Raw genomic sequence first — 15,564 nt, forward strand, 5'->3', positions numbered from 1 at the left:
TTTTTAAAATGTTCCTAAGACTCCTATTTTTGAATATAAATAAGTAAATGAATCCCTTCAGAAGTTTTTAATGAGGATAAAGTACTAAAAAGCTAGGGGGGGGTCTGGATATTTTTTCCTTGGAATCTGAAAATCTCGATGCACTTTTTTAACTTTACAGTGAATGTTTTCATGAACAAAGAAGGAGCTTTAAAAAAAGAAGGAAAAAGAGAGTTTTAATAGCAGATAAAATTTTTGATGAGCAAAGAAACCTAAGATGACAGTCGCCTTTGGGCTTATCATTTTGTGGCAACTAGAGCTGGAGTCTAGATCTGAGTTGGTTGATAAGGAAAGTTGAGACAGTTGTTTGGGAACAAGAAGGGTAAGATGCTTATAGAAATCAGAAGAGAATTCTGTGAGGATGCTTTAATAGTATTTCCAGTTTTAGTAAGATAGTGGAAAGCTAAAATTAAAACACATCACTACAAAAGAGTAGATTAATGAATAAGCCACAAGTTATACATGAAAGCTAACAAATAAAAGGTGAGGCAAGTATCCTGAGAATATTTCAGAGACAACACAGTGGCCTCAAAAGAGAATATTTTGGGCAGCTGCCTTCTCTATCTCCCTAGGAAAATCATAGAATCATAGAATCATTTAGGTTGGAAAAGACCTTCGAGATCATCGAGTCCAACCAATATCCATGCCCACTAAACCATGTTATGGAGTACCCTGTCTACTCGCTTTTTGAATACCTCCAGGGATGGTGACTCAACCATTTCCCTGGGCAGCCTATCCCAATGTCTGCAACCCTCTCAGTAAATTAATTTTTCCTAATATCCAACCTAAACCTCCCCTGCTGCAACTTGAGGCCATTTCCTCTTGTCCTATCTCCAGCCACCTGACAGAAGAGACCAACACCCACCTCACTACAACCCCCCTTCAGGTAGTTGTAGAGAGCGATAAGGTCTCCCCTCAGCCTCCTTTTCTCCAGACTAAACAGCCCCAGTTCCCTCAGCCGCTCCTCATAAGACTTGTGCTCCAAGCCCCTCACCAACTTGGTTGCCCTTCTCTGAACACGCTCCAGCACCTCAATGTCTTTCCTGTAGTGAGGGGCCCAAAACTGAACACAGTACTCGAGGTGCAGCCTCACCAGTGCCGAGTACAGGGGAACAACCACCTCCCTGCTCCTGCTGGCCACACTATTTCTGATACAGGCCAGGATGCCATTGGCCTTCTTGGCCACCTGGGCACACTGCCGGCTCATATCCAGCCGGCTGTCAACCAGCACACCCAGGTCCTTTTCTGCCGGGCAGCTTTCCAGCCACTCTTCCCCAAGCCTGTAGCGCTGCATGGGGTTGTTGTGACCAAAGTGCAGGACCCGGCACTTGGCCTTGTTGAACTTCATACGACTGGCCGCAGCCCATCGATCCAGCCTGTCCAGATCCCTCTGTAGAGCCTCCCTACCCTCGAGCAGATCGACCCTGCCTCCCAACTTGGTGTTGTCTGCAAACTTGCTGAGGGTGCACTCAATCCCCTCATCCAAATCACTGATAAAGTTATTAAACAGAATATTAAACAAAATGGCATAACCATAAATGGGATGTACTGTCTGAATGGGTGCCAGGTAACAACTACCTCTGGAGAAAAAACAAGCAAACAAAACCAGATTAAATAAATTTTATTAATTTGATTTATCGAGTTTGTTGGCAACTGTTGGTATATAGCATTGTGCAGACTCAGATCCATGCGATCTGACTGCAGGTCAGTGTATAGAATTTTGATGCTGTGGCTGCTTATTGTGATGTGACTTTAGAGGAATGCTTCTGCATTGGGGAAAAGCCCAATTTTAATGGGCTTTGGAATCTGGAATTTTGGAATAATTCCTGTCTAGAAGGAGAATACTCAGTTAAGACAAAGCGATGCTGCTGTTAGTTGGAGTAACCCATGCTCTTTGGTACCCCTGGGCATACAATGATCGTTACTGGAATCCTATGGGATTTGTTGTTCTGCACTGCAATGGGTGAGCAACGCAACTGAACAGAAACTGCTGGCCAGCTAGTCAGGTGAAGCTTTAGCATATTGTGGTAGGTGTCACCTATAGCAGCGAAGCAACGGGCTTTCCCCCCGCCCCGGACAAGCACCTAGGCTGCGCTGTCCCACATGGCAGCAGCATACAGTAGGGCAGCTGAGCTCAGCCTGAAGGCATGTGTTTGACGTGCCTCCCACTCCTCCGACCACCTGGCACCGTGTGCAAGGCGAAGCTGCAACCTGATGCTACAATGCGTGACAGCCAGGTGTTCAGTTTTGCTGTTTCATATGTCAGCGTTACCAAACTTGATGAATACCAATGTGAGAAATGATGGTGAAAATGTTAGTAGGAGAGCAGGTTGCTGTTTGACTAAAATCAGAGTAAACCTCTAATTCAAAGGTGCAGATGCTAAAGCGTAAAGCAAGTCTTTGCTCTGCATGGTCTTGTGTATGATGCTTAAGAAAGAGCATTATTTCAGAGTGCTTTATGGCACTGAATTTGCAGTGCTATCTTCCTAATACTATTGCTTGGTTGGGAAGGTAATTGCTCCCCTCCTAGGTGAAAAAACAGTGAGGAAAAAGTTTTGACTGTATTTCTGCAGGAAGAGTCAATGAATCGAATAATCGTATCTGCAAGCTATTAACCAAGTCATGCGTAATGTATTTTGGATTGCTACATATTCAGATTATGATGAAACAGATTATGATTAAGTTAGATTTGCTTTTGTATTGGGTTTGCCTGGCAAGGTTTTCATTGCAGAGGGGCTACAGGGGTGGCTTCTGTGAGAAGCTGCTAGAAGCTTACCCCATGTCCAACAGAGCCAATGCCAGCCAGCTCCAACACAGACCTGCCGCTGGCCCAGGCCGAGCCCATCAGCGACAGTGGTAGTGCCTCCGGGATAACAGATTTAAGAAGGGGGAAAAAACCTGTGCAACAGCAACTGCAGCCGGAGAGAGGAGTGAGAACATGTAAGAGAAACAACCCTGCAGAACCCCAGGTCAGTGCAGAAGGAGGGGGAGGAGATGCTCCAGGCGCCGGAGCAGAGATTCCCCTGCAGCCTGTGGGGAAGACCATGGTGAGGCAGGCTGTCCCCCTGCAGCCCAAGGAGGTCCACGGTGGAGCAGATACCCACCTGCAGCCCGTGGAGGACCCCACGCCAGAGCAGGTGGGTTCCCGAAGGAGGCTGTGACCCCGTGGGAATCCCGCGCTGCAGCAGGCTCCTGGCAGGACCTGCGGATCTGTGGAGAGAGGAGCCCACGCTAGAGCAGGTTTTCTGGCAGGACTTGTGGCCCCACGGGGGACCCACACTGGAGCAGTCTGTGCCTGAAGGACTGCAGCCCGTGGAGGGGACCCATGCTGGAGCAGTTTGTGAAGAACTGCAGCCCGTGGGAAGGACCCATGTTGGAGAATTTCATGGAGGACTGTCTCCCATGGGAGGGACCCCATGCTAGAGCAGGGAACAGTGTGAGGAGTCCTGCCCCTGAGGAGGAAGGAGGAGGAGAAAGAATGTGTGATGAACTGACCACAACCCCCATTCCCCGTCCCCCTGTGCCGCTGCGGGGGAGGAAGGAGAGAAAATTGGAAGTCAAACAGAGCCTGGGAAGAAGGGAGGGGTGGGGGGAAGGTGTTTTAAGATTTGGGTTTATTTCTCATTGCCCTACTCTGGTTTGATTGGTAATAAATTCAGTTAGTTTTCCCCAAGTTGAGTCTGTTTTGCCCGTGACGTTAATTGGTGAAAGATCTCTCCCTGTCCTTATCTTGACCCATAAGCTTTTATTTATTTTATATTTTCTCCCCCTTGTCCTGTTGAGAAGAGGGAGAGAGAGAGCTGCTTTGGTGGGCACCTGGCGTCCAGCCAGGGTCAATGCAGCACAGCTTTAAAACATGTTCTAATCTTGGCAAAGGACAGACCTTTTCAGTTTAAGTATTCTTATGGCAGAGGAAGTCAAATTTTAGCAAATGCCTCCAATATCATCCTGCATTTGGGAAGCTAAAATCTTTCTTGCTGTCTTGGGTACATCCCATCAAATGATTTAACTGCTTTAAATTTCAATTTTTATATATGCTCAGTTCCTTGAAATACATAGAAGTGGACCATTCTTTGCATGACTGCTTTACAATGAATGTTACATTTTACATGATTTCAGTATATTGTTCTGTCTCTGCAGTTGTCTCCCAAAATGCCTTTTTTAAGTTTTGTGCAAACTGCCTACCAAGTAATGCCTCCGTAATGCTTTCCCACATACTCTTTCCATACTGTCATAGTCTTTAAGGGCTCTTGTTAATTTTACTTGTGAAACATGGAACATAAGGTGCATTCCCTGCCAAAACCGAGTGTTATTATGTTTTTATAACCAGAGAACCTAACCAGATCTCACCCAAAGGCCATGCAGCATTCATCAGGAGTAACAGAAAAGACAGTGCTGAGCCAGGGCTTGTCCTTCTGCCTTTCCACAGGCAGGATTCATTTGAGCCGAATCCTTTCAGCCCTTCAGGCTTTACTTTTACGGACTCAAGGTAGTATGATAAATAGAACGGAAAAGCAACAGGTTTGAAATTAAACTTGATCATTGACTTGTAAGTAAAAGACATTTCTATAGGGACAAAAGGTAAGAGCTTTTAGGGTCACTGGTTAATTTGGATGCATAATTAGACTTAAAGCACAAATAGCCTCTAGGTTAAGAACTGATGCATCACAGGTTGACTCATGGACACTAAGCTATTTTATTTTCTCTGGAAACTGCTATTTTGAAAGCATGCATAGTGTGAATTATGTCCATTTCCGAAGAAAAGGAACAGTCTTTCCTGTAGCCTCAGAAAGCCTCAGCGGTCAAGGCTGGTGAAACTCAGCCAAATTTACACCCAAAATGCTGCAAAGCTCATTGCTGATCTTGCCACCACATCTACAGAGGGGTTCAAAGCTCGTGGTCATCTATACTTCTGAAGTACTGAAAAACAGACAGTAGAATACCCACTGTAATAGTTCTTCATACCTCAAGTTCACCCTGTCCAACCAGTAAAGAGAATGATGCTGCTTAATTTGTCAGTACACCTAGTAATTAATTGCAGTAGTTTACCATTGAATGAACTGTATGTTTGCACTTCTCCATTGCTTTTTTCCCCACAAGATTGCTTCAGCAGATGCTGGCACTATCACTTATCTTTTGATTATTTAGAAATTGCTAAGAGTGAACAGAGCTGTACTTCTTCCCTATTCAAATTCAGAAGTTGGCCTGTAGCCCTAACTTCTTCCTTTGGATCTCATCAGGGCTTTTATAAACTACACAGGGGAGAGAATTGGTGCTTCAGTGTTTCCAGAGCTTGTTAACATCTTATTTTTATGGATTCAACCATGCTACACATGCATTTCAAGGGAGAGTTACGGTCTTAACTGCTTGCAGGGGAAGATTGCATAGAGAAGCAGATGCAGGCGCATTAGTAATTTACTGAGTGGTTCTTTGCCATGTGTCTTGGTATTAAATCAATGTGTAGATATCGTTGTTGGGATGAAGCTAAAGTGCAAGCACACAGCTAACTTGGGTCAGTTAAAACAGATAACTAAGGTTCTTCATGACATTTTTGCTGAATTGCATAGGTGCAATGTTGTTTTGAAATAAACTTGTCACATAAAGCTTCTTATTAGTGCCTTCCATAACCTACTATTTCCTAACTTTTTAAAATTATCATTCACTGCATTTGGTTACTAAGTTTGTCCATCCAGTACTTCACATTATACTACCCTGCTTTGTCTTGCTGTAACTTTAATGAAATGTAACTGCCTGGACTGAACTGTCCAAGCCTAGTCTCAGGCTGATTTCTTTTTTAAGACATTTAGCCAAAAGAGCTCATTCGCATCCAAGAATGAGTCAACTCAATAATCTCCCTGATTAAAAAAGAAACCACCCCAAAAACCCTACAAAAAAACCCGAAACACCAATGAACAACCATAAAAACCAAGCAGACTCTACAGAATTGAGGAAAAGCTACCTAAAGCTATGAATGGATTTGGCCTTTAGTTGTTCCTTTGAAATCTGCTCATATTTAGCAAAACAGTACATCTATGAAAAATTGCAGTTCACATATGCTTAGTGGTGATGACTTCTGTGTCAGCTGTTAAATTCCCCAAAGGCTCCATTCGAGCATATTGGAAGCTTTCCCCCACAAGCCACAGAGTTCCACAGAAGCAGGATGCGTTGGATCTGGCTAAGGGGCAGGGGGGCAATACTGTGGTGGGGGCTGTTCCCCCTGCGGAGGGGAACGTGGGGCAGAGCGCGGAGCGTGCTGTGAGATGGGGATGGACCTGGGCTGGGCTGGGCTGGGCTGGGAGGCGCTGGCAAAAACGGGAGGGGAAGCGCTACTTGAACCACGGTGTAACTGGAACGGTGGAACTGGGTGAGAGGCAGGGATAGAATAGCACTGGCAAAGGGCTGGCTTGTGTTGGGAGGGGAGGAGCTGGGCAGTAGGGCCAGGAGGAAGAGCTAATGCAAAATTGAGACGGGGGACTGCCCCGTCACAGGTGTGCACACGCATCTTGGGGCACGTGAACGCTGCCTTGGAAAGCTGGATTCTACCTGCGTCATTCCTATAGGGTTCTTAAGATGTCAGGCAAGGAAATGAGGCTGTTTGTTTCTCAGAAATTATCACTTGTTTCATATTTCTGGCTTTCTGGGTACCCAGCTTAACAGTGAGTTTTGAGTTCTTGACACACAAAGCACTTACGGATGCTGCTGAAGTCTCTAGGACCTGACCCTTGGAAATAGAAGGACGTAACCGTAAGAACTGAATGAATGCTTGACATCTCAAATTGATTGTCAATAAACACATTCATTATGAATCATTCAGCAGCTAGACTCAACAAGACCAAAGCACAGTGCATGTTCCTTGACTAGCCCCTTGTATGTGAGGTCAATACTAAAAACATGGGAGCCAGGACTGCTGTACGACAATTTCAAGCTTGGCAAGATATGAAGGATGCATACTGCATAAAATTTCCATGGAATAAAATTTATCTGAACATCCAGATGGAACGCTGGTTGGAGTAGATGCTTTTGGGAACTCATATTATTTCTTTTCTCAATTTTGGTTAATTTTTCTTTTCACTGATACCAGCAAAAAAAAAAATTCCATCACTTGTGCACTGCATTTGTGCAGATACAGTTATTACTAGGTAGCCAATGATGTCACTTATGTGGGGGTAACTGAATTTGCATTAGCTTTAGTTTAGCTATCATGAGTAAAAATAGTCATGCAGGTGTTGTATCAGGACTTCAGTGCAGCCTGGGAATACATTCTGTTTGCTCTCAGCTCCAGAATCCATGCTGCCACATCTCTGTGGCTGTTGTTATATGAACTGACCCAAATAAAGCTAGTGAAGGTCTAACTACCTGGTATACAGTGGAAGTTTGAAGTCTCGGAACAGTTTATGGGGCTTTTGGTATGCCTCATGCAGAGAGATACTATTGGTAGTTCAAATGAGCACGGACTGCCTGGTGCCTGAATGTCACGAGTTAAAAACTGAAGGGCAAAAAGCTGGTCTCCCTTAAAACTAGCAGAAGTTTTGCTATTAACTTCAACAAACCTAGGATTTCTCCCTTAATTCTGTAAGCTTGGGTTTTGGCCGAGAAGGAATTGCGTTGTACTTTTACTTCTTGTGGCTTCAGCAAGACTCCATATTCTAAGTGTTTTTAAATTATCTTTTATTTGCTCTGGTTGTGTTTTGTGGGAAACTAAATTGAAAGTGTATTTAAGGGCCCCAGAGACCTGCTCGGATGAGCTCCATCAGGAGAAGTTGAACATCTGCTTGATGCTCGGACACAGCTTTAGCAGAACTCCTAATCATTCAAAAGAAATTGTAGAAAATCTGTTTGCTTTTAAGTTTCAAACCTCATCACTCAAACTTTAAATTTTAATGTCCTTACATACAAATAAAAAAAAAGTAGAAAACTCAATACAAAATATTTACCACTTAGGCAGAAAATGTATAAAAGGGGGAGGGAAAGAAAATCAAGCATTTTTGCAATTTTAGGGTGGTTTTACACAAAGGAAACTGAATTCCTGAATATAACAAAAATGTGTATCATACTAACATGAAGATATTTTAACAATGATTTCGTTGTCTTAACAAACACCTGTTTTATCAAATGTATTTCACATGTGAAATGAAATGGACTTATAGTAAACAGAATTTTTAATTTCAATTAACAATTTTTTAGCCTAAGGAAAGTGTACAGAATTCGTGTGGAAATCCATGTACTATGTTTACTCAAATAAAGATAATACTTTGCTGCAAATTTTTAAATATAATAAAATGCATTTAATAGCAATCTTTTGTGGTATTATCATTATTTATGGACATAACATTCAAAGTATGGAAATTCAGTTGTGGATCAAAATGACCATAAAAACAGTAACCCAAAGAACCTTATAAACATGTCAACACCCATCATTTATCACAGATGGCCCATACCAATGTAAAAAACATATAAAATGTAGTATAATTCTCAACATATGGTTTACTTTGTTGCATTGTTCCTACATGTCATTTGTGTTAAAATCCAGGAAATTATATTACGACGAGAATATTGGGTTTTGTTTATTAAACTAAATTACAGGTTAAAGTCATTCTTTCCTGTGATGAACATATACCAACAGTGATTAAAAAATAAACATTTATTTACAAAATATTGATGCATACATATTACACAAGTCAGTTATATCAAAGTGGTTTTTTAAACAATATCTGTAGCAACCAACTATTTGCATTGGTTTATCATAGTGCAAACGGTAATGTTGCAAAGGCAGGTTATAATGTGGGATTACAATTTGAACATTAAGACTTGTCTGCTGCCTTTTGTTTTACCATGTCTAGAAAACTATTCCCTTTCATTTAAAAAATACCTATTTCTTGCGAATGTTGAATAGTGTACCTGAGGATAGGGCAAATGCGTTATTAGTCTAAATTCTTTCACTTAGATAACTATCTTTCTATTTACTCAGCCTGCTTACGTAGCACCATTGCCATTGATTACTAACATACTAATGAGAGAAAGGAATGGAAACACGCTAAATACACTATGCCATCCCTAATTTCAGGATTTGTCCATTTATGTGGAATTTCATCTGGTACATTTCACAATTCTGCACTATATATTCAAGTGTTTAAGGATGATTCTGGTGGTATTGTGTAGCAGTGTATATGTTGACCAGTATATATTTTCCTGTAAATACAATATTAAGTGAAGCTGTGAAGAAATGGACTTAAAAGCCCGCTCCTTCCGTCCTCAGATGAGAAGGAGCTTGCTTTTGATTACCAACATGTATTGAAACCTGCGTATAACTTTGTATCTGAATGACTGAATATTGATTCCCTCGCAATGTAAGAACTTCATGTGTTAAATCCGGTGATTTTGATTGTAGCTTTTCTGTTTCACTGGCTCAAAGCCAGCCGTTAGATAACTATATCGTCCTTTAGTTCACGTTCTGTAGCTGGTGCTGCACTAAATCTGTATGATAGCCTATCATACAGCATGTAGGATGTCGGCAATGCCTAGCGTACGTAACTTCACAGTTTCAAAGACTGGTGAGGGGCTATAACTTTTTTTTTTTGGTAGCTTCCACAATTTACAAAGCAGTGGATCTCACAATGATCTCATGAGCACCCGCAGCGATCTACAACCATGGCTGGTATCTTGCCGTATATTATTTGTTCTTTCCCGTTGAAGTACAGCATGTTTATGGGGGACATCTTGGTGGGCGTGCAGCAAGGGCCTGCCGAACCTCTGGGGTTTGCTTGGTGTACGAGGTGAGTGTGCGGGTATTTTTGTAAAAATACAAATTCGCATTCTCCAGAGCAGTAATTGGCTTTGTATCTTTTAGGTGCGATAATCCAGTCCCATCCAAAAGCTTCAAAATCCACTGTCAGCGGGTAGCGACAACACCGGGATTCTGTCGAGTGCTCATCACAGTCGAGGCCAAAATCTCTGCGGGACCGTTTCGGTGTGTCTGTAACTCTGACCTCTAAAAATGGGTTCTGTGAGGAGAGGAGAAGGAATCAGAAGCATTACTGACGTAAGCCTAAGTTCAGTAAAAGCATGCAAATATATAATATTTCAGACATTGATGTATTGTATCAAGTCAGTATTTTCAAATAATATTTGCAGGCGTTTCTGAAGTTACACCCTTTGGAGAACTCTGTCCTCCAAATCTCCACTACGTTTGAGGTCTGCTCAAGGATTATTCCTCTGTTTCACACAGAGGACCAGCATTTCCTGAAATCACCATCATCTCGGTGCTAGCATCATTTCTGTTAACTGCTAAAAGAACATTTGAGAAATCTTGAGGATGCTTTTTTTACTTTTGCTGTGGGGTTTGTTTGTTTTAAAAGTGATAATAAGAGCTACTTTTTTGCCATAGAAGAACTCAAAAAACTTTTAAAGGGCAGGACCAACTGGTGTTGGTCTCCTTTTTGTGAGTCTTTCTGAAATTCCCTCCATTAAAATCCTGTTCAGTTCAGGCTTTCTGGATATCAAGGAAGGCTTCTTGTCCAGACCAAGGAGGACAAAATTCACTCTGTAATTGCTATTGCTCTTGAATGACTGCAGTGGCAGTAGAAATGAATGCTTCACCTGCTGGGACAGGTTACTTGTACTGCACAGCCAAATTCAGCCTCTGCCAGAGGGCTGAATTTGCCATACTGAATTTGGAGGGGCAGCTAATATTTTGACTCCTGAAAGAGCCCTGTGGCCAGGAATGTACTTTTGGCAGGCCTCCGAGCCATGTGCCTCCTACTGAAGGTGTGTTTCCACAGTCACCAACTGAGAATAGAAAGAAATTGCAACCTTTACAATCACGAGTTTGAAAAAGCTCCCAATGTTTCCTCCCTTCCACGCACTGATTTCAGCCCCGTGTGTCGGTTTGGCACTGACCGGGCTGTCCCATGAAGGAAGAGGTTCCTTAGGAGTAAATAACAGCCCAGCTAACATTGTTAGGCAGGTTTGTGCCTTCCCAGATACCCGCCTTTACAGCTGCAAGTTGTCCAGCTGCTGGAGACGCTCCTCCCAAAAGTAAAGGATATGGGGAGGGGCTTGGTGAGAGGAGCATCCCTGTACTGGGAGCTGCTGGAGAGGAGCTGGAGGGAAGAGAAGAGAAATTTCCTCTCCTGTTATCAGCCATGCATCCAACCCTGCGCTGCTGTTGAACCGGTTTGTTTTTACAGATGATGATAACCATGGGTTATCCGCATGTGTGAAAACGCAGGGCTGGGTATTTGAACGGCTGGAAGTGGTGAGGACATTCCTTATCATGATATCCAGCTGACCAGTTCCAAGCATGGGAGATCCACTTGTGTAATGGATCTACAATTAAAGATATCCCAGCATTTTTCCTTTAAGTTCTTGTAACTGCATTATACTTAAATGAGGTTAAACGTTGCATACCTACATAAACAGATTGATCTACTGCATAGCGGTAAAAGTAAAATTATATTCTTTATTCAAAAGGAGGGAATTCTTGGTTGTGATTGTTTCAGCTGTGATAGGTTCAGGAGTTTTTAGAAGTTGTGGATGATTAGTGATTTGCAGAAACAAATAGCGAGGAAAATGCTGCAGTTTAACTGGTACACTTCAGATTTAATTTGTTTATCTATACTTACAGAAAGAAACCAGGTAGTTATTTTATGCCCTTTCTCATTGTTATGACCCATTTATTGTATCAAGCAGAATTTCTCTATTCAAACATTTCTAATAGGCGGAATGATGCACTCTATCACATACTGAAAGGTACACAACATTATGAAGAAGATCTGTTCTCACATTCATAAACATAGATAATTATTGCTGTTGTTAATGAAAAATATATGCATACAGAATAGGGAGAAACTCCCTCATGGTTTGAATGCAAAAAACTTTCTAAGCACTATCACAGGCAGCTTTCCTATCGATGAAATAACCCAGCTATTCTTTTTAGCTTTACTGCTTATTATACAGTATTTGCTCTCAAATTTGAAAACAACGTTACTTTTGATAGTTCCATCCATCAGTAATTACCAAAACATTTTCCAGTTAATGCCTCTCAACATCTTACTGAAGTACCGCAATTTCTCTCAATTTTTCACATAGGGAAATGGAGGCACAGGAATGCTATTGATTTTAACATGATCAGAGAGCAAAGAAAGAAAGAATTGGCTATACAGAACTCTTATCTTCCATTCCCTAAACAATACTTCCATTTTATCCTTAAAACACAACTTAAATGCTTCCCAATATAATGCAAGATATTTAAATGGGATTTTTCTAAATAAACTTACCAATCCATCTTCACCTGGTCCTGGGAAAGTTACAGCAAGATCTTGTCCATTCTCATCAAAAGCTTTTATTTCGATGCCTAAATTGGATTCGGGCTGTTTGAGCCAATTTTGCATCACTGTCTTCACATCAATACTCTGCCAAATACCAGTGCCTGGGTTCATGTCAAGTTTCAAAGATCGAATTCCAGTATATCTTGTACCGTCTTTCATGGGTTTAATAAGTCTCAGGATCTGCACAAACACTGTTGTAGGTTTTTGGACTTGCCTCAAGTATATCCACAATTGTGCCTTTACTACTTTGTTATATTGTATTTTAGAGCTAAACTTAAAGAAGCAACATTTTGGTTTTCCCTCCACTTGTACAAGAAAATCAGCTATAAATGAATGGAAAGAACAGATTACTGAACAGGGAACAAGAAGAAATATGCATATATAAACCCGATTTATTTTTTTTTTCCAGACCGTGTAGGAAGTCTTACAATATGTTATAAACAGTATCAGTAACAAAGTGGATTTAACTTAATTCATTTTCTGTGGTTTACGCTCTACAGCAAATTTAATGGATGCAGAGGTGTACTCAGGCTGAAACTCGGAAATGATAGGCAATCACGAGAAACACACACTGTGGAGGACCTTTGCGGTTCTCAGCGTGTTCAGGGCTCTGACCAGTCGTACCAGTGCTGTGGGCTGACCTGTACAGCTGCAAAATAGCCTCTTTCCCAAAAAAAACTACCTGGGGAGAGGGCACAGCCTATTCCACTTCACAGGGACTACTACCAACTTGCTTCTGCTAGTCACCTCCCAAGGACCTTCATAAAGCATGCAGAACAGCAACTTTGCATAAGCTGGCTCAACATGTATGTGGTGATCCAGCTACTTCTAATTTATTAAATAGCCTTAGTGTGCTACACATCGTATGAACGGAGGCGGCCATGGGCAAACTACATGAACACTTTCATTTCTCTTCTCAGTGGAAAAACAAATCATTAAAAGAGTGTTAATCTAAGGATCATTTCGTTTTCATTTGAACAATATTATAGGAAAGTCATGTGCAGCGCTGCGTTCCTTCTTCCTGTAGCCTACGATGCAGCTGTCATACCTAGTCATAGCAATATCTTTCCATGCCAGGATAAAATGGGTAATACTAATCTTAAGTGGTGCAGGGCTTTGACATTCATAAATCTCCCCACTTAAGATACCTGTCTCTAGTGCATTTAAAATAGTTCAAGGGCTTTTTATAAGAAGTAGGAAATGAACTCAGATCAATGAAGTACAATGACTTTTCTTTAGTCATTGTAGTTATATAACGGTTTAATTAAAAATAGTTATAAAGCCTTGGGCATGATAGGCTGGAATAAAGCTGCTGGCAGACCTCAACTTTGTCATAAGGCTGCAGTAATATATTGCTGTTAAGTACACATCTTATTAATTTATAAGTTAAAAAATTTTACAGATAAAGTTGCTTTTTCATCGATGTGTACATTTTTAGCTTGCTAGAGCAGCTGATACATTATTCTAGTATGTGTATTTTAACTGCTAACATGCCTTATATGTCCTGTCATCTTTTTCCTTTTTGACATCATATTCGTAAGTGTTATTTAAAAAAACAGCTGCCATAGCCAAATACTTTAGCTGATGAAGAACATAAGATACTATAGTATTAGCCATGCAAAAGATACTTGATAGGAGCCATAGCAGATGTTTAGCACTCAGAAGATAACTCAGAATCTGCTCATTCAGTAAATGCCTTCATTCTTCCTTGGCACGACTACTGGAGCTGATTGCTATAGCCTGGACATTTTAACATTTAAATCTGTTACACACATATTTGCTTTAAATACATAGTTTTCACTCAGAGGTGGGTGGTGCTAGTTTATGGGATCAGCAAAGAAGCAAGAATTTAACTCTATACTTGCACTTGCTCTAACATGTCGCAGTTAGGTAGGTCTGGTGCTCTAAGCTGTATTTCTGCTGATTTCTATTGCTCCTAAAACCACTGGCCAGCGCAGCATCCCTCAGAAAAATGTAGTTCTCTCGTTATCTGCACTTGTACTTTGTATTTGTGACAGGAAACGCCCTGAGTACTGCAGATAACGAAGTCAACTAAACTGCAGATCTCCCTTTGCTTTCTGAGGGAATGGGCAAATCCGAAGTGCTACAGGGCATACACGTTATGAGGAGCCGAAAACCGAACAGTAAAACAAAGGATCGCAACACGGTCATCTGAACCTGGCTCAAATTCTTTAGAAATAATGCTCTCCTCCCTCCCTCTAGCAGACTTCAGCCAGCAGCTTGTTGGGAGAGCCCGAGGAGGAGTTGCGTGGCTCTACCGCAGGGAGACAACTCTCTCGGAGGAGCGGTGGGAGGCAAAAGCAGCAGGGTTACTTACACTCCGTAGGCATTGTGATAATCGTTTCGGTGGTGGCGTGATAGTCATCGTCTTCCAAAGAGCCATCGCTACTGTCGTCTCTCTGGACGTCATACTGATCGATCAGTTCCTGTAGTGGAGGAGCTTTGGGTAAAAGTTGTTTAATAACATCCCTGCTAATGTTAGGAGCTTGTTCCAGGCGCAGTTTGCTGAGGATTTGAATTTTTATGGCTTCTATTCTGGAAGATTTTGTATTCTGTCTCCATGTACAAGCATTGCACAGTCCATCTTTTTCGGCGTTCTCTGTGGGCTGACTACTGTCATCAAGAGCCACTGGATCAACTGAAATCAGCATGAACAGGTAAATATAAACAGAGATTGCTAGCTTTTGCATGATCTCACATTCAGTGCAGCGCTTTTCCCTTTTTTTTTTTTCCCTCCCCCTTTCCCTTTCAGTGCTAAACAGATCCGTGAAAGCAAATGCAATCTGAGAGACAGCTTGCCACACTGGTGTACCTTATATATTCCAAGGGGGCTTTTTATACTCCAACTTTGATTAGGCTCATGTCGTCAAACCCGACGATTGGTTGCTGTCCCAACAATGAATCTGGCTGTCAGAGGGTAAAGCCCTGTCGATCACAAGTCACTAGACAGCGTTTAGTTACAGCCAAGGGTGAACTGATTTATCTGGGTGCTTCGTAGAGGATATGTCTTCGCATACTGAAAGGATATATTTCCAAGTATTGTGGGCAGCAGTACTGAAAGACAGCACTGTCATTCTTAAATATATACCAACTGTGTACTTGTACTATGAATCAGGACAGACCTCTCTCTAAACTTGCTTTAAGCTTCTACCAGGTTTTTTGACTGGAAAGTTTGTGC

General features: G+C 41.8%; 1 protein-coding gene across 2 annotated transcripts; it reads right to left on the bottom strand.

The window, feature by feature from the left end:
- Window positions 1-8,675: 8,675 nt before the first annotated feature.
- Window positions 8,676-15,077, bottom strand: MSTN (myostatin). Of its 2 annotated transcripts, none has more exons than XM_010563833.1 (3): window positions 14,704-15,077; window positions 12,315-12,688; window positions 8,676-10,040 (listed from the first exon to the last, which is right to left on the bottom strand). In XM_010563833.1, the coding sequence occupies exons 1-3, from the start codon at window positions 15,074-15,076 to the stop codon at window positions 9,660-9,662; spliced, it is 1,128 nt and encodes a 375-aa protein (XP_010562135.1). In that variant the 5' UTR covers window position 15,077; the 3' UTR covers window positions 8,676-9,659. The 2 variants fall into 2 exon arrangements, with proteins under 2 accessions (XP_010562135.1, XP_010562143.1); XM_010563841.1 differs by having other exon boundaries at window positions 9,660-10,040; window positions 12,315-12,391; window positions 14,704-15,076.
- Between the last annotated feature and the right edge of the window lie 487 nt (window positions 15,078-15,564).

This window comes from Haliaeetus leucocephalus, unplaced genomic scaffold, assembly GCF_000737465.1.
Source record: "Haliaeetus leucocephalus isolate CR32 unplaced genomic scaffold, Haliaeetus_leucocephalus-4.0 Scaffold1, whole genome shotgun sequence".
In the NCBI taxonomy this organism is placed as follows: Eukaryota; Metazoa; Chordata; class Aves; order Accipitriformes; family Accipitridae; genus Haliaeetus; species Haliaeetus leucocephalus.